Source organism: Tinamus guttatus, unplaced genomic scaffold (genome assembly GCF_059628265.1).
Source record: "Tinamus guttatus ecotype Peru unplaced genomic scaffold, ASM5962826v1 Tinamus_guttatus_pri_ptg000311l, whole genome shotgun sequence".
NCBI lineage: Eukaryota > Metazoa > Chordata > Aves > Tinamiformes > Tinamidae > Tinamus > Tinamus guttatus.
Window position 1 is genome coordinate 453,043 of NW_028288845.1, and position 22,561 is coordinate 475,603.

At 44.6% G+C, this 22,561-nt stretch overlaps 1 protein-coding gene across 2 annotated transcripts in view; it reads right to left on the bottom strand.

The window, feature by feature from the left end:
• The window catches only part of EPHA4 (EPH receptor A4), an 88,363-nt gene that overhangs the window by 14,671 nt on the left and 51,131 nt on the right, over nucleotides 1–22,561 (bottom strand). For both annotated transcript variants that reach the window (XM_088528491.1, XM_088528492.1), the window contains exons 6-8: nucleotides 5,798–5,922; nucleotides 4,450–4,609; nucleotides 3,249–3,360 (exon numbers count right to left, since the gene is read on the bottom strand). In XM_088528491.1, coding sequence (XP_088384617.1) covers nucleotides 3,249–3,360; nucleotides 4,450–4,609; nucleotides 5,798–5,922 — 397 coding nt within the window. The remainder of the gene's footprint in view (nucleotides 1–3,248; nucleotides 3,361–4,449; nucleotides 4,610–5,797; nucleotides 5,923–22,561) is intronic.

Here is a 22,561-nt window from a genome sequence, read left to right on the forward strand (position 1 = left end):
ATAAAAGTACTCTGCCTTTTAAGCACGACCCCTTCAAATTCATTTTGTTGATACTGATATAGATGAGAGATATGAAACACAAACGTCCTTTGCACGAAAGCATTTTTAAGTATGAAAAAAAAACTTTTAATCTTCCTTAGAAACTTAAATCACCATATTAACAGATTAAAAAATAACCTTCCCCCCACTAAAACCCAAGGATGGGCAAAAAGCAAAAGGAAACAAAGGGATTACTGTTCCAACAATGAAATTGCAGCTAATTAACTTTAAGTAATACCTTCCAAGCTAACTACCTCCTTCCACGTCTCCCTGTGTCACCTGCTGACCTTTGCTGCCTGGCTCCGGACGCTCCCGGTGAAGCACCTTTGTCCCTGGGAGACGCCCTGGGAAGCGGGCGCTGCCGCCGAGCGCTGCCCGCGGCAGGACAGCGGCCTCAGCCAGGGACAGGGGCGGCTTTGTCACCGCTGGCTCCGTAATTACAGGGATTGGGGCGGTCGGCGGGGGCGAAATAGATGCTATTCAAGGCAGGAATATAGGAATCTTCGGAGCAGCGGGGTCAAATGTCCAGGTGGGCCATGGGGAGGCGGGCAGGGAAGGTCCCTCCCGCACGGGCAGGAGGCACCTGCACTCAGGTGCGGCCCCCAGAGCCGCAGAGGGACGGGGACGAGGGCAGCGCTCAGACCCACGGCCGGGGAAGGCAACGACCCCCAGCTAAAGGGGTCAGCTACGTTGGCAGAGCAGAGCATGAAGAAATGCAACAAACAAAGGAGTCTGACAGAAACTTTCAGAAGACCAAAGGGTTTTGTAGAAGCCATCCTCCTCCATCTTTTAAGAAGTATCTTACTGTTTCACTTGTTCCTAAATCCTTTAAAGCTCTATGTGAAATACTCTACTTTTACGCGGTGTTCCTGTTGGGCAGGGTAGGGTTTAGAAACACTCCAGCTACACTTCCTGCTTTTGGTGGTATGAATATGCTTGTCTGAACCTCAGGAAGTTTAAACTAACGTTCAGGCAGGTCAGTTCTCCTCTTAATATAAACGCTGTGGTCACTGAACAGAAAAAAAAAAAAAAAAAAACATATAAATTGAAACAGCTCAAGCTGCCTGAAGGCAAAGTCCTCTGACAAATTCTGTTGTGAACATGAATTTTGGGATCTGTGCAATGACTCAAAAACACAAAATGTTAAATTAGTAATAATAACCCAGCATCCAAAAGTGGTCACCTACAGTCTCTGTCCACTGCCAACATGTAGCTCACAGACGCCAAGACATCTGCAGGTCAAAGCAGTTTTGATGGTACAAATATGACTTTTAGGTCATGGCTATACTACAAAACCTCCTCATGGGGACTGTATGGATAGCAGAGCATTTTCTCTGCGAAAATAATTTTGGAACAATGTATAATTATTTTGCTATTAAATTTCGCTGGTATAGGGACATCACAAAGCATCCCCATAGCCCACACCTCTAAATGACATGGAAAAGTGGTTGAAATCTTTAGTGTAACAGTGGATATTAGACTCTGTTTATTGAGAGTAACTTTCAGCTACTGGCGAGCTGTGTATTGAGGAAGGCTATCGATTAACGAGGCACCCTGCATCACTATGCACAGAACAGCCGCCCTGTCTTAGTATTTCATGCATTTTGCTCTGTGTCTCCTCTCCCGCAGCCTCTGGGGACCTTCCGGCACGTCTGTTCCCACTGCACTAAACAACTTCTACCTGCATCCCCAGCAGTGCCTGGAGCAGCCTCCTGCCTATGTGACCCACCTGCTGTCTGCTTTACTTTTGTCCAGTTAAACACTCGTGGGCAGAGAGAACGACGCAGGCAGCCTGGGCAGTGAGAGCGCACACGAGCGAGGCTGCCAGCTACCTGGCTCCAGGCAGCCTCTCCTTTGACAGCTTTATGGCTGATACTAAAGAGAATCAATACGAGGGCAAGGGGTTGACATTTCATTTTCTAAAAAGTGATCCATTGAGGGCCAATCACCAAGCAGTGTTTATCAGCCTTGGGAAGTGACATTTTTTTTTATAGGGGGAGAAGGGGAAGGAATCATCTCAGAACAAGTCGACAGGCTCAATTCTCCAAGGTGGCGACTCATAATTAGAAATCCAATGTATCCAGCTATCAATCCTGCCTTAAATAATAAAGTGATCAATAAAAGCAGAGAAGAGATTAAGTCATCAAGCTCAGTGATGCTATTTTCCATTGCAATGGCTCTTAATAAACCTGTCTCTCTGCATTACATTTCCATATGTTCTGTTCATCTTTCTTGTTGCCATCATGGAGGCTTTGAGTTGAATATCCACAGAAATCTATAATGACACATGAGTACTTACTTACTAGATATTATAATCACAGGGACTTAACTGCTCTTTAAGACATTTAGTGAGCAAATCAAGAGGAAGTCGTGCACATTTACAGCTGTCAACATTGAACTGATCGGAGACTGATCAGTCTTGAAAATTTGCATCCCTCAGATCCCAGACTTGAGATGAAGTAGTGGTATGTCCAGTTTTCTTTCAGAAATATACAGAGCCAAAATCCTGCTGATCTTTTTTTTATAAGAACAAATGCTAAAAGATGAAGTCAGAAGCACTCACACTATGTTTCTGCTACACTATCCTCCTCATTCATAGTATTTTTCCTGACACCTGGGTTGTATTTGAGGGAATGAACGAGTAGTTGGTAGATTATGGTTCTGCCCCAATCAAATAACCTATTGATTCAGTCTGCTGTGTTGCTACAGATGATGCTGAATGACTTGAGGCCTCTGTTTTACAGTCATTTCCACTCCCAGTGGAAGGACTAATCCAAGACTGATGCAGACTCGTACAGACAGCTAATGTCTAAGACAAAACTGGGAGCACAGCAGCCCAATCGCTTACTTCACAACAGTATAGTTGCTTATTCCCTGTATATAACAAGCCAGCCCAATAAGATCTACTGTACTCATACCCATTAAACTTAACTTCAAATTACACTATCCACAAATCTCTAGTTGGCTTGCTTCTCAATGCCAGTTATTGGAATCAGCTTTGCATTTGAAGGGCAAATAGAGCTGGAACTATTGCCATTACATCACATGCTGCTGTGGTACTAATGTTAAAAAGATCAAAGCTACATGGGAGAAGGCTTGTAATGCAAATGCACTGTTTATGATGCTAATCAAAGAATTTAGCTTTGTTTGGAGGAGACAAAAAGCTCCCTCATGAAAGAGAGGGGGGAGAGAGAAGCTTAAGTTCTTACCTCCTGCTGATGACAAAGGCTGCAATGAGAATGACCACAAGAACAACACTGCCAGCCACTGAAACTAGAAGCACTGTGGGATTGGTACCATCGCCAATGATGGGGGAAGGCACTGGAAACAGAAAAGGGAGCATTAGTGTCAGACACCCTCAAAAAAATCAACCTAGGTAGCACTCAATGAGGCATTCTGGCTCGTGGAGGCAGTTTAGAGAAGTACTCAAACCCACTTTCAGGCCTTCATTATATAGTCATTTGACAAATTTTCCAAGAGGGCCCTAATTAGCTGAAGACCTGATGTTTGATAATGATTTGGGGAACCTCAGTTCACTGGCAACAAGGACTACCTCTTCCTTCTCCCCTCCAGTGCTGCTCAGAGGGTATAATGGCTTTTTTTTTCCTTCTAATTGCTTTGCACTCATCTTTCTTTACTTTTTTTTCAGTGGGGCCAGATGATCACTTCCCAGATGACACAAAGAGAACAAGTTGTTTTAAAATGTCTTCCCCCTTCCTGCTGGATTGATTATTTTCAACTGTTAATATCCTAAATGATGCTGGCACAGACTGGTGCAACTAGAACAGACCTGTATGGTCAGAATTAAATAGGCTTGGTCACATCACCTCCCTGCCACTAAAAAACGAACGTTTTTATTGGCCTTGAACAAAGAGAAAAGCTCTACTGAGAGCATCATCCAAACATTCTTTATATGACAGTCTAAAGGCAAGTGCAAATATATCACGTCTTCATTGAACTACATCAATAGCTTACAAAGGGGAATGACAAAGCTGTATTCCCCTGCAAGTGAGAGAATCCAAAAACATATGCAAGCATCTCACATTTACATTAAACGGTAATAGGTACCTAAATCTCTCAAGAATCAATGGCTTCCATGTATTTACAGGACATACATCATCTTATGCCACGTTGAGGTATTTTCATTTTATTCATCTAGAACATAAGCTACCAAATGGATGTCTTGGGTCAGATTCATCACATCACTAACAGCCTTTGGTTGAGAGATGCCACACTGGAAGTGGCAGTTAACAGTCACACCATGAGTTATGCAGCTCTGGAGGAACTTTTTTTTCCCAGAATAGTTGACCCTTAATCCAAGCATCCGAAGGGAAACTCCCACCACACAGCGCTGTCACGTGCACGCTGTTCTCTCAAGGAAAAGCCAGGCATTGACGGGCACGTTTCTACCTGTGTTGGTGGTGAACTCGAACGGCCCGCTGAAGTCTCCGTATCCTGCTGCCGTCCTGGCCCGCACGTGAAACACATACGAAGTCAGAGGGTTGAGGCCTTTGATGTCCGTGTTCCTGGAGGCCGTCTTCACGATGCGATAGCTGCGCTCGTTTTGGTCCTGGCGACACAAGAACGGGGAGGTGAGCAAGAAAAACGCTCTGCTGGGCCGCGGACGGTGGAATCCCGCTGCCTTGCCAAGATGTTATGATGAAAGGCGATGACTAACAGCGATGGAGTTCTCAAAATCCACCTCAGAGGCCTCACTGCCGGCCTTGCTCAGCACCCCGAGCACCGTGTTCTCAAAGCGATCCCTGAGCGAGCCAAAAAGGGTGAGGAAACTCTAGCTACGGTGATCATGGTGAGCACCGGTTATTTAAGAAATCATGCAACAAATTCATCTGGAAGACAGCCAAGTCTTCAAATATAATTTTGTAGATGAACAAATGACATTTTATTCAGACATGCTGGTGCTGCTTTTTCCCTTCCACTAGCCAGGGGCCATATAACAAAAGAAATAAAACAAATTAAAAAAAAGAAAAAAGCTTGAAAAGCATCTTTCAGAAAGTCCCACCTTAAAGATTATTCTTATTTTTGGCTGGAAAATATTATAATTTAGCTTCACTGAAAATCATCTGCCTTTTGCTCTATGTGTGAGGGAAGCAACAAAGTGATTATCTTCTTAAAAAAATTAAGAAGCGTGCGCTTGTATGTGACAGTGTAAGAGCAAAAGCAGGTAATTGTTCATCTTGGCAGACAACCTTCAAAGAAAATAGCTCTTTTCATGGTTCCATACTTGAGGAGAGAAGTTATTTGTAGGAATAACATCTCCCTCTAACTCGGAGAGTATGAAGAATGTAATTTTCTTTCCTTATTCTTTATTAAAAGCCATCCAACCCACACCATCACTCTAAGCAGAAGCTATTGGCAAACAGATCTTATTATTATTAGTGTGTTATATACCTCATTATTATCCTTCTGTCTATGATGTAAAGCTAATGCCTCACTTCTGACCAGCATTATTGATTCTCATTATAAATATGCTTGCTACAAAGGCTTGGTTCCTAGATAAGAAAAAATAACAAAACTAATTCATACCATACAGCTGGAACAGCCTATATGTCTTACTATTTCAAGCAGTCATTCAAAGTGCATGGAATCCTTAATTGGATATTATTAAAATAAACCTATTCAGTTTCAAATAATGGGATCCTATCCCGAAATAAATCATAATTAAATGAGGTTAAATCAAAACAAAAACCTCCCTAATCCAAAGCACAGCTCCTTGCCTGTCCCTTGTGAACAGTACCTTTTCATAGTATTTGACTTCGTATTCCAGGATAACTCCGTTTGGCCTGTCCGGCTCCAGCCAGGCCAAGGCAACGCTGTGTCTTGTTATCTCTTTAGCCTGGATCAAAGCAATTGGGGATGGAGCTGCAAAAAAAAAGAGAAAAAAAAGAAATATATATATATATAACCAATTATTTAATAATAGGCTAAAGTGCAAAAAACCCTACCTTATTTTCACCTATGTTAGTCACAATGCATGAAGAATCATATGCATTAGGTTTTGGTCCATACTGATTCTCCTCCTCCATATCCTAGAATTTACTGGCGTTGCTTCACTGTTTGCTTTACAAGAACTATGAAATTCCTAAGGGAAAATTAAGCCCAGAACAGAGCTCCGTGCACACGAACCTGGACGCTCCCATGAAAGCCAGCAAGCTTTTATTTCCTACCCGGAGGAGGAGGGAGGCCAGCACCCTGGCTGGGTTCTGCCTGTGAGAGCACTAGGGGCTTCCCAGCGAGACGACAGCAGAGATCGGCCCATCTTGGACCAGCCTGGCATCATCTGGCCCTGTCCCACGTGGCGCGAGATAAACACGTTCCGCAGATTAAGCAGGACGATGCTGTCAAGGGGAAGGACTGAATGATTTTTGGCAGAACTCTACCTAGCAACAAGCTGAACTCCAAGATCCCTTAACTGCGCAAGGGCTGCAAGGAAGCAGACGATGGAAGCTGCCCCACACGTCCAGCAGAGCCTCCGAAGGCCGAAGTTCGGGGCTGGCCTGGCGGGGGGACGCAGCCTTCTGCCCTCCTCTGCGATAGCGGCAGGTTCATGGTGAAAATGGGCTTTTGCAAGATTTATGAAGCCGACTGTCCCTCTCTGCTGTTGTGTTGCTGTGCGGTCACGTCTCTAGCCAGCTGCTATCAAGCTCTTTTGATGCTGACAATAGCTGGTATAAATGGTGGAGTCTCCAGGGATAAAAAGGGACATTCATGAAATTTTTAATCTTATCTAACAAAGCTGTCCTGTATAACTAGAGATTAGAGGTCTTCCTAAATTGAATGTATTTCCTTTTTTGTCCCCTGAAGCTGTAGACAGGTTGCTCTTTTTCTTCCTTTTTTTTTTTTTCTTCTTATTTTTTCTTTTCTCTCAACTTTAGGATGATGATCCATGAAAATATTAAAAAGGGAGAGGGAAAAAAAAAGGAAGAACCTGCCCTTGAAAACAAATATCCTTGAAAAGCACCAAGACAGACAAATAAATAAAACAGTCACAGTAAATGAAAGGAAAATTGAACGTCGAAACCCTCAAAGCTGCTCGACCGTATTGGGCAGTTGTGATGGAAGCGAAACTCGCCGGGAGGGCCCCGCAGCGCGAGAGGGTCTCCCTGCTGCCGGGAGGAGCCGGGGGCTGCGCCGGGCCCCGCTGCTGGAGAGGCTGCCCCGGCCGCCCTCCTCCTCGGCTGCCCCTCACGTGCACAGGCGAATACTGGGTGACAGAGGACACTATAAACCCAGCCCGTAGAGAGGACCCTGGGTGCTCCATCGGGTTCGATCTGTGGCAGGACTGGGGATCTGCTCGCTAAGCCCACAGCTCCCCAGCAGACAACACAAGCCTTCCTTTCACGGCTCCCAAACTGGGTATCCCATCTGTGACTCTACAGCACACACGACTTTCCCAAGAACCCAGCCTGAGAGAAATCTGCTTGGCTAACTGGCGCCTCACGTTGGGGTGACAGGCAATGAGTTTTACCACAGATCTGTCATTTGCTCTGGTCTGATCGCAACGATTTCAGGCAGAAAGTTCACCTTCTTACCCTCATTCTCTTTTTAACTTGCTTGGCTTTCCATTTCATTTCTGCAGGCATTTATATTGGAATTTAGTAAGTCCTGTATTAGTAGGCTGGTAAAGTGCTATATGGAAATGCACTTTTGCTCTGCTGTAAAATAGCTATTCACAGCAGAAGAAAATACATTAACCATCTCTTCTTATGGAAGATGCTTAGTTTTCTACAGTTTAACAAATGCTTTCTTCCATCTCTCAAAAATCACAGTGCATCTTAGGCACTTCTACTCCAAAGAGGAGTAGCCAACCTCCCCTGCACTCCAGGATAGGAAACAGGATTTGTACATCAATTCCTTTGTTGCTGCTCATAGTTAGAGGTGCAAGAACGGCCCTAGTTTTTCCTTCCTGCATATCTGTTGAATACTAGCCACTAGGCAACTCCATCCTAATTAACTTCTAATCTACTATCCTGTGCTGTGTTGCAGAGATGAGTTTCTGCTTTTTGCTGTTGTTCGTTTCTGTTGTTATCCCGCTTCTCCATATGCTACAGAGAAAGCCTGAGAGTGCCGGTGTCCATGCCATGAGGTACCCGAGTGGCCAAAGGCTGTCAAGGAGCAATTTGCTCTCTCTGTGGCACAGAACTGGCAAAGGCTCTGCAATAGGATGTTCACATGCAGCTCCACTAAACTTGAGGTAAACTGAGCTCAGAAACCCTTTTTCACCACTTTTCTCTTATTCCTGCAAACAGCCCCGTAAACCAGGCTGGCAGGTCGGTTGGTTTTCTAGGATTCATCACGAGAGAGGCAACTCATCAGCTGCCAGGAGCAGGTCTAGCTCAAAGAGAGTGACTGGGCTCCATACTCTGCTGCGTCCGCCCTCTGGGCGGGCTCGTGCAAAATATTTATATTCTTTTCTCCTCTCCCCTCTGCCTTTAAAACGCCTCTTAGGATGCTGCGAAGATAAACACGTAGCAGATTGCAAAGTGATGCTTTGATCGCGAGCAGAAGAGAAGACGTTACCGTCTCGTATTCTGAGCGCGGTAGTTGTTCATTCTGTGCACACGCGCTCCTAGAGAAATCATGCAGAGGACAGCTTGATCAAAGGGAATAACATACAAAATTGAGCTGTTTGCACTGGTAATACAGAAAAGTTTTGGAGGAGAGCAGCAGATTACTTTTTCTTTCACCTTCTTCACTTTCATCTTCTCTACTTCCAGATATTTAGAAAGAAATACTAAGTAAAGCTTGTTCCTAATTCATCACTACTTAAAATAGCAGGCTTTCTCCTGCATGTGCACACACAGCATTCACCAAGCACCAGTTCTACCAGAACAGTACATTTTACAGTGAAGAATGAGGAGATATTTTGGTGTTTAAAAAGGGGTCTTTAACAAAAGCTACACTAAGTGCAACTTTCCTTAGTTCAAAGCTCAGCAGTTCCTCACCCTTAAAAACTCCACTCCCTACTGATGTGAATGTTGCAATTTTCTTTTATCTACTTCCTCAGTAACCTGCCATTAAACACCTACTAGTAGTTTTATTACTGCCGTTCTGAGCTTGTGGCCTACAGAGAGAGAAAGAGCACAGATGTACCACGGAAACTTCACCCAAATGCCATAAAGCCATATCCCAAGGCTAACAAGTGCTGAATTATAACAGTTTTGAGGCACTTTAAAGGATGGCAGAGCAGAGTGTCAGTTTTTCATTAGTGGTTCATTACTGGAGGGGAGGAGCGAGGTAAAAACAGTAAATAAATAGATGCAATAAAAGTCTCTGGCATGTAGGCATCCATGAGTTAAAGCAGCCCTTTATAAAACTGAAATGTGAGTACTTGGATATCAAAGATACACAATGCCCAGCGTCTCAGCGAAGAAGCCTTCTTAACCACAGCAGGGTTTACTTTCCACTCCCCATGATTTGAATTTAAATGGATCGTGTTTACTCAAGGGGTCTTTCACTGATTGAAAAATATACCCACAGTTTGCACATTATCTCAGCTAAATTCAAATAACATATTTAAATTTAATTACTTGAAGCTTAGGGGTTTCTTGCTTTTCCTTTTTTCCCTCAATTGCACACAACAACACTTATTTGTTCTTATCAATGGCTATGCACTTTGTCAAGCATCAAAATTAAATGCTTGAAAGCACTAATGATGTTACTGTGATTAAGGGTTTTTACCTTCCAGGGTAGATACTAAAAGCCTGCTCCATTACTAATTATTAAAAAAAAAAAAAAGAGAATCTAAGACTGAAGAAAAGTCCTCTTAAAATTGAAAGAAGGAAATAAAAAATCTTCTATTAACTGGAACAAGAACGCATTTAAGGAAATTTGGCACATTTAAGGTTTTCTCTTTGAATATCCTTCTTAAAACTTGTTTAACATTAAGTATTGTAAATGACATTATCAAGTAACTTTACAGTAAAATAGGAGTGTCCAACATAGAGAATCAAATATGTTTTTAATGATTTCTAAAGGCAACATGCTCCAGACCACACTGATAAGAGAGCACATTCTCATTTTGATAAGGGAGCACCTTACTTTACAAGCTGTCACACCGACTTCAAATCAAGTGAAGGGATAAGGAACCAGCCCTATTTTGTTAAAAATCCCGGATTAAAAGGAAGCAATTTGCTCTTTCCTGAAACGTTGGTGTTCAGTTCTGCTTCCCATCAACCCCTCAGGCCTTTCACCTGTTTCCTTCTCTCTCCCAGACAGAAATGCTCCCAAACTCTTTATTTTGTGAACACCACCACTTCCAGGCTCTCAGAACTCCTGGCAATTGACTTCTCAAAGGAAGAGGAATACATTGGAATTGTGACCAAAAGAACTGACAGAGCATGGTAGGAGACCAAGTCTCCAAACACGCGTGTAACCCATGTACCTGACACAGGGACAGGCACACGAAGAGCCCTGCACCAGGGAATCTATTTGTGCACACGCAGGTGAGGTGACTGTGCACGTTCAAAGCACTCAGCTAGAATTTGGCATTCCCACTCTTGGCTGGCAAAACGATTCCTCCTTTTTTCTCCCAGGGACCAGCAGAAGCCTGCCAGACTGGATGCACACCTTAAGAATGAGCTACCTACTTCATTTTTTTCATTAACCAGGTAAATCTCCCTGTATGTGAGAGCAGCAAGTATCTATATGAGCAATGGTTTGGCCAGGTTCGGACTTGGACGAGGATCTAGAAGCCTGATTACTTAACTGAGCCACTGGAAGCTTCCCAAGACATTCCCGAGTGCTCCGTCTTCCCACTGTCTGCCTTTGCCTCCCTGAGGAATGACGACTGGCGTGGAAAACTTCCCTGCTTGAAAGTGAGACACGCCGGGGTTCAGGCCAGCGTGTTCAGCCTTAGCATTTAAAGCAAAGACTTTAAATCTGCACCGCTGGAGTAAACTGCCCAAGGTCATCCGCCCACATTTGAAAATCCTGGCCTCTGAAACGTGAAGCAGCGAGACAGCCAAGCTTGGCCTCTTTCTCTCAATCCCTTAAATCAGTCATAATACTCCTGCAAATAAAGTTTCCTTCCTTGTTACTAGAAAACACGCTGCTCAGGCAAAAAACAGCTCAGCCACAGGGTAGTCTCGTATGACATCTTCATTCCAAGATGAAAGGCACACATTAGCTCCCCTTCTCTCCAGGCTCCGCAGCTCAGTCACTGCATGCACGAGCTCTACAGCAAACAAGTGACAAGCTCTCAAGCCTGGGGACCAGCTCACATCAGTTTTGTTTATGGTGATATTGTCATAAAGGAAGGCGCTAGAAAATGAGATTTTGGAGACTGTTAGCACTGCATTATTGTGTTTTAAACATTTCCTCTGTTTTAAAGATTTCATTTCTTGCCTCTCCCAAAAGAGAACCTGCACTGCAAACTTTGCCAGACCACAGAAGCTGGCTCTGACTTGCCTCAAACCAAAAGCTCTCAGAAAGACGCAGGCTGTAGCTGCAACAAATAATCACAGCTCAGGATTATTAGAGTGCTGCGTTTTTACCATCCTACCCCAGCTCCAGTTCTTGGAGAACTGCAGGAACTGGGGAAGATCCGTAAGGAGCCGGCAAGTCCTGTTCTGTGCCAGTTTTAGCAGAGACTACGTTAGCACACGGGAACTGCTCTCATTTAGACCAGACCGATTGCAGGGGTTCTCTGTGGTCAGGAACTCAGCAGTTCTGCTGGGACGGTGGTGACAAGGATTCTGCCCGGCCAGGAGACAGCTCGTCCTCACTATCAGCTGCTGGGGACAAGCTCTTCACACCTGGATGTTATTACTGGCCCTCCAAACGATGATGTCACCTCACGCAGTGCAGGTCTGGAGTAACTCCAGAGATCCGAATCTGTAGCCTGTGCTCCCAAAGACCGCCTGAAACCAAGAGAATATAGAAGCCACATAGCATTTAACACGAGCTCTGTACTGCAGCTCAAGCATGGAGTCTGTTTAGTCTGAGGACTGCTTGTTTTCTTGCTGCTAGCTTGCTAAGAAATGCTGTTGGCATGTTCTGACAAGGATAACTTTACAGCTGCCAACAGAAACATGGCAGGATCCTGTGTGTATATTTCCTTTATGTATGAATGCCAGTTTAAAACAAACAGGAAAACAAGGCTTTCAGTTGGAAGGCAATTTATAAAAATCTGTCTGAGCATTACAACCACTTAAAAAAATAGCACTGAAACATTTCTAAATGTTTAAACTAGAATGATTAACACAACAGGGTGAATGTACTTAGCGCTGTAAATTGCTCTAAGAAATTGTACAGCTATAAGCAATTTGTTCAGATTGGGAATTAGTCAGCAGCTCTCTCACCTGGGCAGGTTTCAAGCCACTGGTCACAGAGCAGGTAGCACTGCAGCTCCTCTTCCCTCCAGCTGAGGTGAGAACTTGACCCAGTATAAACAAAACCGAATTCTGTAGCCTAAAGAAGCCAGCGCTGATCTCTGCTACGTAGGAATGGGCAAGCAGAAACAGAGAAAAGGGGCCGTGGTCCTGGCAAAGGCGCGTCGCCACCGCAGAGGCCTCGTGCAGGCCTGGGGCAGCGGCGCGCGCGGGTCCCCCGGCAGCTCCACCTCCCCACGGCCTGCTGTGGCTCTGGGAAGCCAGAGCTGGCAACGAGAACTGAGTCCTCCTCAGGAACACCCTGCCCTTCGCCTTTGCTTGGAAGGAACATCTGCTGAAGCATCTTTTCCAAACAAAACCCTCTACCATCTTCCAGTTTCTTCCATAGCAAAGTCAAAACTGTCCTCAAAGATGCATGAGATGTCCTCAAACGATCTGCAAGTCCCATTCCCCGTGCTCTTCCGCAAGTCCAGCAAAGTCCTCCTCTCTGTTTTCCTATTTTTCTGCCCATGTAACATGCACTGCTCCTATGTCTGCACACACCTCACGAGTCAACAGACCGGATGGGGTAGAGTCATCCTTAAACTCTGCAGGACCAATGAAATAATTCACAGCTTCTATGCCCTGCCAGCATCTGTGTGCTGCTTTTCAAGTATTTAAAATAACGTATCAGCTACCAGCAAGACAACACTGAAAATAACAATCCTGCTTCATAAGCATCCCAGTGGGAGAACCTTTTATCTCCTATTGCAAAGGACAGCTCTGACCTGATGCCTCATGCCGCTGCCTATTAACAGAAAGACTCCTTCTTGCTCCGTTACTTAACCTTACCACCAAGTCATCTGAACGTGTGGGTAGTTCAGTTAGAGTGAGAAGCTTAATTCTTTAAGGGTCAAATGTGGAATTGGTACCCAAGGCAACATATCTCATAATGCTGTTCTCTTTGGTTCACACACGGTTGCTTTTATTTACTTGAAATAAAGAAGTCTAGGTGACACACATATGTCTAATGTCACTTATTGTCACCATTAAGAATATTAGATTTTCCAGAAAGAACTGCTTAAAGGCTGCTCTGAGAGCCAGACAAATAAAAGCCCCTACTGTGTTCACTCATGCTTTGGATAAATAAATAAATATGTGATGACTCATTTTGCTAAAGTAGCTTTTTTTTTTCTTTTTTTTTTCTTTTTAATAAATAGCTTTGCTCATGTTGTCTCATCTTCATTTTTGAAGTGCTACAGTAATAGCGAAGAGTTAGATTTTGGCCATTTAGGTTCCTTAGATCAATCCACCAACATCAGAAGTGCAAAGAATCTTGGAGGAATAAAAGATAATGAAATGATAAACATTTTACTTTAAGTGGGATACACACAAGCGATAAGACTCCCAACAGTAACTCCAAAGAAGGTTTCATACATGCCCTCTTAAGCCTTAACATTACCAAAACACTGGACTCGCCTGACAATAAAATCCACAATTCCTCTTTTAACACTTGAGGGAGTAACAGATTATTTGCAAGGCACCAAAGCTAAGGCGCTTCACTTTTATTTACTTTAAGCTTCATCACACACAAAAGCATGGTGCAGAAGGTTCAAATTTCTGTATTTACATGTCAGATGAACAGGCTGTAAATTTTAATTATAGCTGATGTTGAGAGCATTCAGCTGGAACTTCAGTAAAGTGCCTCCTGCGCAAAGGTTAGGTGGATTCCACCCGATACAAACCTTTCTCTGGGCTGTTGAGAATCCCCAGATTGAATCAAGGTTGTGCTTTTCTGTGCTCACATGAACGGCCCTTCTGAAGGGCACCGGCCTGACACACGAGGAGATGAGTTCCTCAGTGCTTCTAGGATACAGCAAGTCACCTTGCTGCACAACCCCACCGTAATCCCTTTTCTTGAAGGAGGAAGAAAAAAAAAAAAAAAAAAAAAAAGCTACTTTGTGCTTCTGAAAATAAAATTAATATAGATAATTAGATTCCAAGGCACCAAATTCTCCTGGGCTTTCACTCTCGGAGCTCTTCTCTCACTTCCTCTCATTGGAACCAAACCGAGCCCGCTTTCCCTCATCTGCAATTTGCAGATTTCTCCAGGAAATCAAAAATCATAAACAGACCCAATCAAAGAAAAAAAGAAAGAAGCACTCTGCACACACTGCTGCTGTGAAAGCAGAGCGACCTGATGCTCCCTATTCAGTAAAAAGCAGGGATGAGAGATGAAAAGTGGAGAAGTCTTTAGCTTTCTGAAACCTATAAATCTTAAAATCTTACTTCATAATGTTAGCAAATGATTACATTACAGGTGACACATAATTCAACTTATGCAGGGCTTTTATTACTTCAGTTTTGTTTTTATTCTAAGTACTGAAAGCTAGTGAATTATTAATTTAAAAATTAGAAAAAAAAACAAATGATGTAAGCAATTAAAAATTAAACTGGCTGCCTTGGTGGAGAATGGTCAGAAAGATAATAATTGTTAAAATTTCCTTTGCAACATAAGTGCCATTATAAAGACTGAGCAATTTCAATACAAAAAAGGAAAGAAAAAGTTCTCAAAAAACACGTAGCTTTCGATTAGAAAGTCCCCATGTCCTCCCGCAGGGGCAGAGCGGATCTCACCGCTCGGCTGGGTGGGAGCCCCAAGTCGCCTTGAGGATGGAGCACAGGAGAAATGGCCAGGATGGGAATTGCAATGAAAAATCCCCAAGGTTTGTGGGTTCAATTCGGTTTTGTTATTAACAGCTCCACAGATTATCTGACACAGAGGAAGCTGATCACTTGTATTTACGGATCCTTCTGAGCCAAAACGAGCTCTCAGCCGAGTTCTCCACTGCCAGCTCCACGCAGGGCTCCGCGGGGCCAGCCCGTCCTGGAGAGCCGGGGCGCTCGCAGAACGTCCGATCCAACACTCGGCTCCCTGCATATTCCAGTCGCTTCCTTATTTATGCGCGCGGCACCGAGCCTTGATAGAAGGAAAGACACAGCCATTCCATCTGCATTCACTTTTATGCTAAGAGAGATAAATGGGGGCTGATTCAGAGGACAGATTTAAAGAACGCACTATGTTATCTAGACAAGTGCAATCTTCCCAGGGAGCCACTGTAGTGGCTTGTCTGGAGATCATGCCTTTATTTGTTTGCTAAAATAAATGGACATCACACAAAACTCACTTCTCATATGAGACATCTCTTCCAGCCCACTACATCTTCCTATTTTGCTCAGCCAAAATTGCCTTATTGTATTATATATTGATGGGACCATTCAATAGGGCCTAGAAAAGTAAAAATAATAAGAAAATAATTCAAAACTCTAGTGCTTTGCTCTAGGTCTTCAGTAAGGAAGGAGCTGAAAGACATTTATATTGAAAGTACATTATAATTTGACTGTCTGTGATAATCCCTTAATACTTTCAACAGATTCTAAAACAGACAAAACCAGAGGGATTCTATAGAACTGTAAAATAATTTAATAAAAAAGCCTGAATCATCCCATTTTCTTTTAAGACTAGGTGGTAGAAATCAATAGCTGGGATATAAATTCCCATAAACTCTAAAAGAACAGTCCAAAAAGCTAAGATGATAGTTGTTCTATTAAGTTCAGCAGGACTTCTGCATAAAGAATTTTCTGAAATATGCAGGACCAAATGGATAGAAGACCAACGGTTTTAGCTTCCTATCTGTCTTCAGACAGTATTAAAAAAAAAGTCATTTTTGTTATTAGACATTTACAAATCACTACTTTCAGGGACCCTGAACGTGCTCTCAGTGCAGGGTACCAAGTCAGACTTCTGCAACTCTAGTTCTTGAATTTAGTAATGAAGGCAGATTACCTTAATCTAAGGCGACGCCATGAAATCCGTGTGGCGGCCGCGTATAGAGGCCGTACATCAGCCGGCTTTGTGCCGGTGGGGAAGCCCACGGGAGCCCTGCCGGATAAAGAGGCGCTCGCTGCCCACCCCCTCACACGGCGTCACTTCTAAATGCCAAGAGACGTTTCCCAAAGGAGGCAGCAGCCTCCGCGCGTGTGCTCAGCATGGCGATACCCGCCAGCGCGGCCTGGCGCCCACGGGGACCCCGCGGCTCTGCTCGGCCCTGCGCCGCGAGGCCGGGCGACCTATGGGGTTATCCCAGAGCTGCCAGGCAGGACGGGCGCGGGTTCCACACGTGTGGACGGGCCGGGCGCCTGGAGCGGCCCCTCCTGCGAGCGGGGCCGCGCTGAGGCGAGAGCCTCGCTGGGCCGCGCCGCTGCCCTTCGCGCCACAGGCCAGCGCAGAAACGCGGGCACTCGCTATGTTTATTTGTGCCGCTCTGCGTGGCATTTTAATTAGTAACTGTGCGGATTTAAAACCTGTGAATGGACACACAGGGGCAGTTGTGCAGCCCAGCTTTTGTGCTTCCACTCTCAAAAAACTCCTGTTTGAGGACATCAGCGGGGGGCTAATGGAAGCTTTGATAATGTTCTCTGAAGCTTTTTATTGTTGCTCAACTCCAGACTGGATGCTGGTGTCTTGCTGGCTGCTTTCCAGTTAATTTAGTCAGCTGCAAAAACAACCTGAGATTTTAGAAGCCCACCTAACCATTTGGTAGCCACAAACATTCCTGGACAAAGTCTCCTTCCAAATAACATTTCCTTTTAAGCTGTAAAAGGGAATTGTTCGGGCTGGCTCGTGAGCTTAGAGAACATTAAATGTCAGTGCGGGGCCAATGAAAGGAAATGTGCAGTTAAATAATCCAGAGGAAATAAAAGCTCCAGGACCATATCTTGATCTATGTCAGCTTAGTAACTATTCATCTGTGCCAGCATAACTGAGATCAGAACATAGTCAAAGGTGCCTATTAAAAATAAATTTATATAACTAAAAGTACGGGCAATGCTACTCAGATCTGAAACTGAGCACTTTTTTTCCTGAGGAGGGCACGTAACCAACTTCCATTTTCCACAGTAAACTATGAGATCTTTTTTAAAAAGTGACCAAATTTTTATTTAAATGCTGCAATTACTTCTTGGCGCCATCTGACATGCAACTTGTCTAAGCTGCTCACTGAACCCTGAAGCTGGTTATTTACTAAGGATCTTTAGAAAGCACTATTTTTTTTTTCCTTCCGACCAAGGCTTGTATCCCCCACCTTGAATACAAATTCATGGAAATGGGTGGTGCAGACAGCTTTGCAAGCCAGCAGGCAGTTGTTATTTTAATTACTATTTCTTTGTGGAAAGCTGTAGTTACCTTGAAATAATCATTTAATCCCTCCCAACAATAGTTTTCCCAGTTTCGTTTTTAAGATGGTAGCACGTATACTTATAACAATGCATTTATTCAAAGCCAGTGCAAGACATTAATAATATCTAGATTATTAAATGCAAGATAATTAAAGATATTAAGCTCCCTCATCCAGGCACATCACCTTACGCAGGGAAGGAAACACAGTGGGAGAAACCCAACGCGGTCAACGCAGAGCATCACGGGGCGCCTAAGAAAAGTCGCACTGAACACTGCGATTTGCCAAATCACGAGTATCCCTAACTGATCATTTCCATGCAATTCCCAAACTCTCTTGTGTTGTGATTGCTCATCTTACTTGTGAATCTCCTATCACGTTCACACTTGAGAGGCTCGTGGTTTCCCAAAACACAGTACTTGGTTTGCTCCAGAACTCCTCACAGCAACTTGCTTCTATGGAAATCTTGAGGCAGCAAAAGCCAAAACACAGATCCCTCAGAGGACCCAAGACAAAAAAAGACTAAGGTGGGTTGTCATCTTGTACGAACTGTCAGATCACCCCCTTGATTACGGCAGGTGAAACTCCATAGCAGCTGACAACCTGTCCCAGCCCTGCTGCTCACAAAAGGGGTGTCTGGGTAAGAAATTGCTGTTTACTTCTAGCAGATAAACGAAAAGCCTCAGAACTCACACTGGTTTCGATTCAAAAGGAGCAAGTTGCATACAATTAATCTGCAGTCCTATAAACCGCTGCCACAAATCACTTGGCGTGTCACGCTCACGTATCAGCCCTTTCTCAAGGCCCTGCTTACTAGTTTTGAATCTCTCTCCCTATTGAATTTGTGCTTGACACAGCTCCATTTGAGGAACAAGGAGGGTGCCGATCCATCATCCTTAGTGCAAACACCTTAAAAGCAAAACAGAAACCTCCCCTTTCCCATTACCCTGGCGTCTTGCAGGGAACAGTGCAGCGGCTGCAAGTGTCAAACACGCAGCCCGTGCCCTGGGCACCTGACACATATGCAGCTGTTTGCCAAGAGACTGTCCGGAATCGGGCTTTGGGGACGCGAGGGTCGGAGCGATGCGAGGGTCGGAGCACCAGGATGGCTGCGTGGAGCGTGTGCCCATGAGAAGGGCTCCTCAAAGAGACTGTCTGCAGCCCCTGGTCCTCACTGGAAAGGAGAGGACCGCATGAGCAGCAAGCACTTCCCCACGTCCTGGACTTCTTGGAAGGCTGCAGACAGGTATTGCTGTGCCCAGCATTTGGAAAACTCCCCCACACACTCCTTGACATCTGTATTGGGCAAAGACACAAACTGAGCTCCCTTCGCAGCTTCCACGCTGGACTGCTGCAGCTCAGTGCAAACCTGAATACTCTGCAGCTTCTCCAAAAAACCCACCTGCGGAGGCGGAGAGCTGACCCGTTGACCACCCCCCTGCTGATGAGATTCGCAACACACACAGGTCGCATCGCCCGCTTTGAGTCTCCTCAACCCTCATACAAAATCGGGAAATGCACGTTCGCTCTCAGACAACAGAAATCAGGCACTGCTACTTCTACTGAAACTAGGATTATGCCTAAAAACATGAGGGAATAAGAGGATCAGATGGATTGATTGATCTCCAGAATAAGTATTAATTCTTCTTTCAAGCAGACGCTTAAGAGCATTCATGCAGGCACATAAAAAGCTGTCCAATTGAAATCTACTTAAAAACAATGTCTTTTGATGTTTTACTACGGAGCAATTCTTTACGAATAACTTATAAATATCTAGAAACAGAGTACTAAAAAGGAGATACTGACAAACCCGAGATTCACTGGCTATGGCATATTTTGCTTTTGATCTGTCTGAGCAACTATTACTTTGTCAATACGAGCAGTGCACACTGACCAAGGGCAATCTATGTCTATGCATTTTTTACTCACTGCAAATTTAGTTCTGCACAGGCGAAATCACACTGGCAGAATGCAGGATCTTATATGCATTTTCTCTGCCGCTCTGCACAACACGTGAGGAATGCTAATCAGCACTTGAAAGGGAACACGGGCTTTCAAAGAAGTCCCACCAAAATGCAAAATGGGAATACTTCCCTACCAAAGAGTCCAGGAGAACTTGTTAATCATCTGGAAGCAATAACTCTCACTTCCTTTTTTTTCCCCCCTTCATTGCTAATTTAAGATTATCCTCAAAGGATCCATTGTTCTTTTTTTCTTTCCCCTTTTGGTAATGGAATTAAGAGCCTAAACAAACAAAGCAACCAACCTAAAGGCTGAACAGACCTGGGTAACAGCTGAATTGCCCTTCCCTGCGCTGAACTTGGACGTTTAGGGTCACTGCCTTGGGCACAGTGTTTGGTTGGGTCTTCCCGCTGGAAAACCCGCCGGAGCCGCTGTCGGGAAGGGCCCGCGGCCGCTCTGCCCCCGAGACAGACGAGGCAGCTCCATGGGCAGCGGTCAGGGCTCCGCGAGACAAGGGAGCCGGGAGGGAGCAGGGAAAAGAACAGCCGAGGCAGGGCCCGAGCTGCACGGAGGGGAGGGCAGCTCTGAGCCTCCGCGGGCAGCCGGAAAACATCCAGCGCGTCGGAGGCACGGGGAGAAGTGGGTTCCTTCATGCAGTACTCTCATCCGAACTGGCAGATCCTGCCTTAGCCCCAGTGCGAGGGTTGGCTGAAGGCAGCCCTGAGCCGCCCGGCAGCGTTAACCTGCCTCAGCCCGGCCCATCCGAAACCCCCGCGCAGGGCAGGAGGGGGACAGCGGGTTCTGCCCTTCATCTGTGCACGTCTCCCTGCTGTCCCTCCGTGCCCAGCGCCTCCAGGCGCTGCGGGAAGCGCTGCCCGCACCGCGCGGCTCCGCGCGCTCCGTGCTGAGCCCCTGCCTGGAGCCTGCGGGAAATACAAACCGCTCGGAGCCTCGGCAGGAAAGCAGGAGCCTCCTGCGCCCGTGAGCAAGGTCTCCTCATGGAGGGATTTACCTCTAAGGCTGAACAGCCTCGCAGCTTTATCCTGCGCGGGGGGAAAACGAGCTGGAGATTCCCGAGTTCCGGTAATTGCCCAGCAGGGCTTTGCAGGGAAACGAGCGCCAGGACACCCGGCTGCATCTCCTCCACAGGGCACCTCTCATTCCCAGAGGAGGGACGAGACAGGGATTTCGTCTGCTCGGAAACGCAGACACCGCAGTGTCACCTCTGCTGCTCGAGGGACTTGGTAGCAGCCCCTCACAATATCCACTGGTATAAGTCTCCCCAGCCTGGTGCTCCGTGCTTTGCTGCTTAGTTTATTTTAATCTTTATGGGGAAAAGGGGGGTGGCTGCTCCAATCTTAAATAAAATAAAATAAAATAAAATAAAATAAAATAAAATAAAATAAAATAAAATAAAATAAAATAAAATAAAATAAAATAAAATAAAATAAAATAAAACTTTATACTAGACATATATCATATCAAGCTGAAAACAACCCTGAAGTAATTCTCTAGGAGACAGAAATTTTTACTTTGTTTAAAGCCTGAAATTTAGATTCTCTCCATTAAAATGTTAAAAGCTGGATCTTCCAAAGGAAGAAGGAAAAACACTTTTTCAGATATTTTTAATCCTATTTCAAATGACAAAAGCTTATTATTATTTATACCTTTTTCTGCAGTATTGCGAACCGCAAATAGATTCTGAACCAAGGTGAAAAGTGTCGTTATGGAGGAGGAGGTGGCTGAAGCGACGGGAGCACGGGTGCCTTTCGGCTGCACCCTTTGTGCCTCCGCAGACCGTCCTGCGGCGCCGTGCTGAGCGCGCCCGTAACCGCACGGATCCCTCACTGCTCTCTGTGCGCCTGCAAACGCAAACCGTCCGCAGAGCCTGCCACCACTGCAAGCAACCATGCAAATCCTACACTTCCAAGGCTGACATTTAAAACTACACTCTAAAATTGCTGAATATTTTCCTCCGATTATACGGCTGTCTATTTGTAAAGGCAAACTGAGGCTGTTGTGAAGACGTTTCCTAACCCCTAACATGCTTATCATCCCCACTGAATTTAACTTGGAAATACATCTCTTGCAAACAAGTCCAACAAATTCCCCAGATGCGACCCACAAGGACTGGTTGTATCAGTAAAGAATCACATTAGCAGCATTTTTTCTATCTTTTTTTTTTTTATCTAACATTTTTCTTTCTAAAATGGATGTTTTTGTGGAAAGCACAAGCACAGAGAGCAAATACAATAGAGTAGTTTACAGATTTTCACTGTGGGTAGCCTCGGTTTTGTTAGCAAAACAAGGGAAGCCTTTTATTAACCAAAGAGCTTGACTCTAATCTTTCCTAAATTAGAAATTGCTGCAATGAAACTAAGGTAGCTTTATGCTTTATGAGAAAAGTGCAAGATTGCAGACATGCCTATGGCAGCGCTCTACCATGACATTATTTCTTTATAATGAAATATAGCGAAAGAAAATGACGGGCGTAAGAATTTTAATGCACCCCAGACACGCATTTGCAATGATTAAACACATCAGTACTTGTAAAACCCACGGGTCCAACTTTATAAACCTTTACTCAAGCAAGCAGTTTCACTGAAATCAATGGAATTATTTGCATATGTAAGGGCTATTTCTCCGAGTAGAGATTTGTAGGTTTAGGCTGCACGTTTCTGTTTTTCACATAGATCTGTGCTGCAGAATCCACAGCCTTGGAGTTAATTTTTATTTGTACCAGTGCAGTTTTCTCCGGCCCTCTGAAGCATTTGATAGACTGGGCAAGTTCCTTAATTCGAAACGTTGGCAAAAATACAAATTTCCTGATGTGAAGAACTGTTACTCATGGATAATAAACAAAATCAATGCTTATTTGCATATTCAATCAGATTTTGGTTTGCATATTAAATCATAAGATGGGAGAATTTTCACACGGTAGATGGATCCACTCACTTATTTATGCGTATGTGCATCCAGGAATCCTCCACA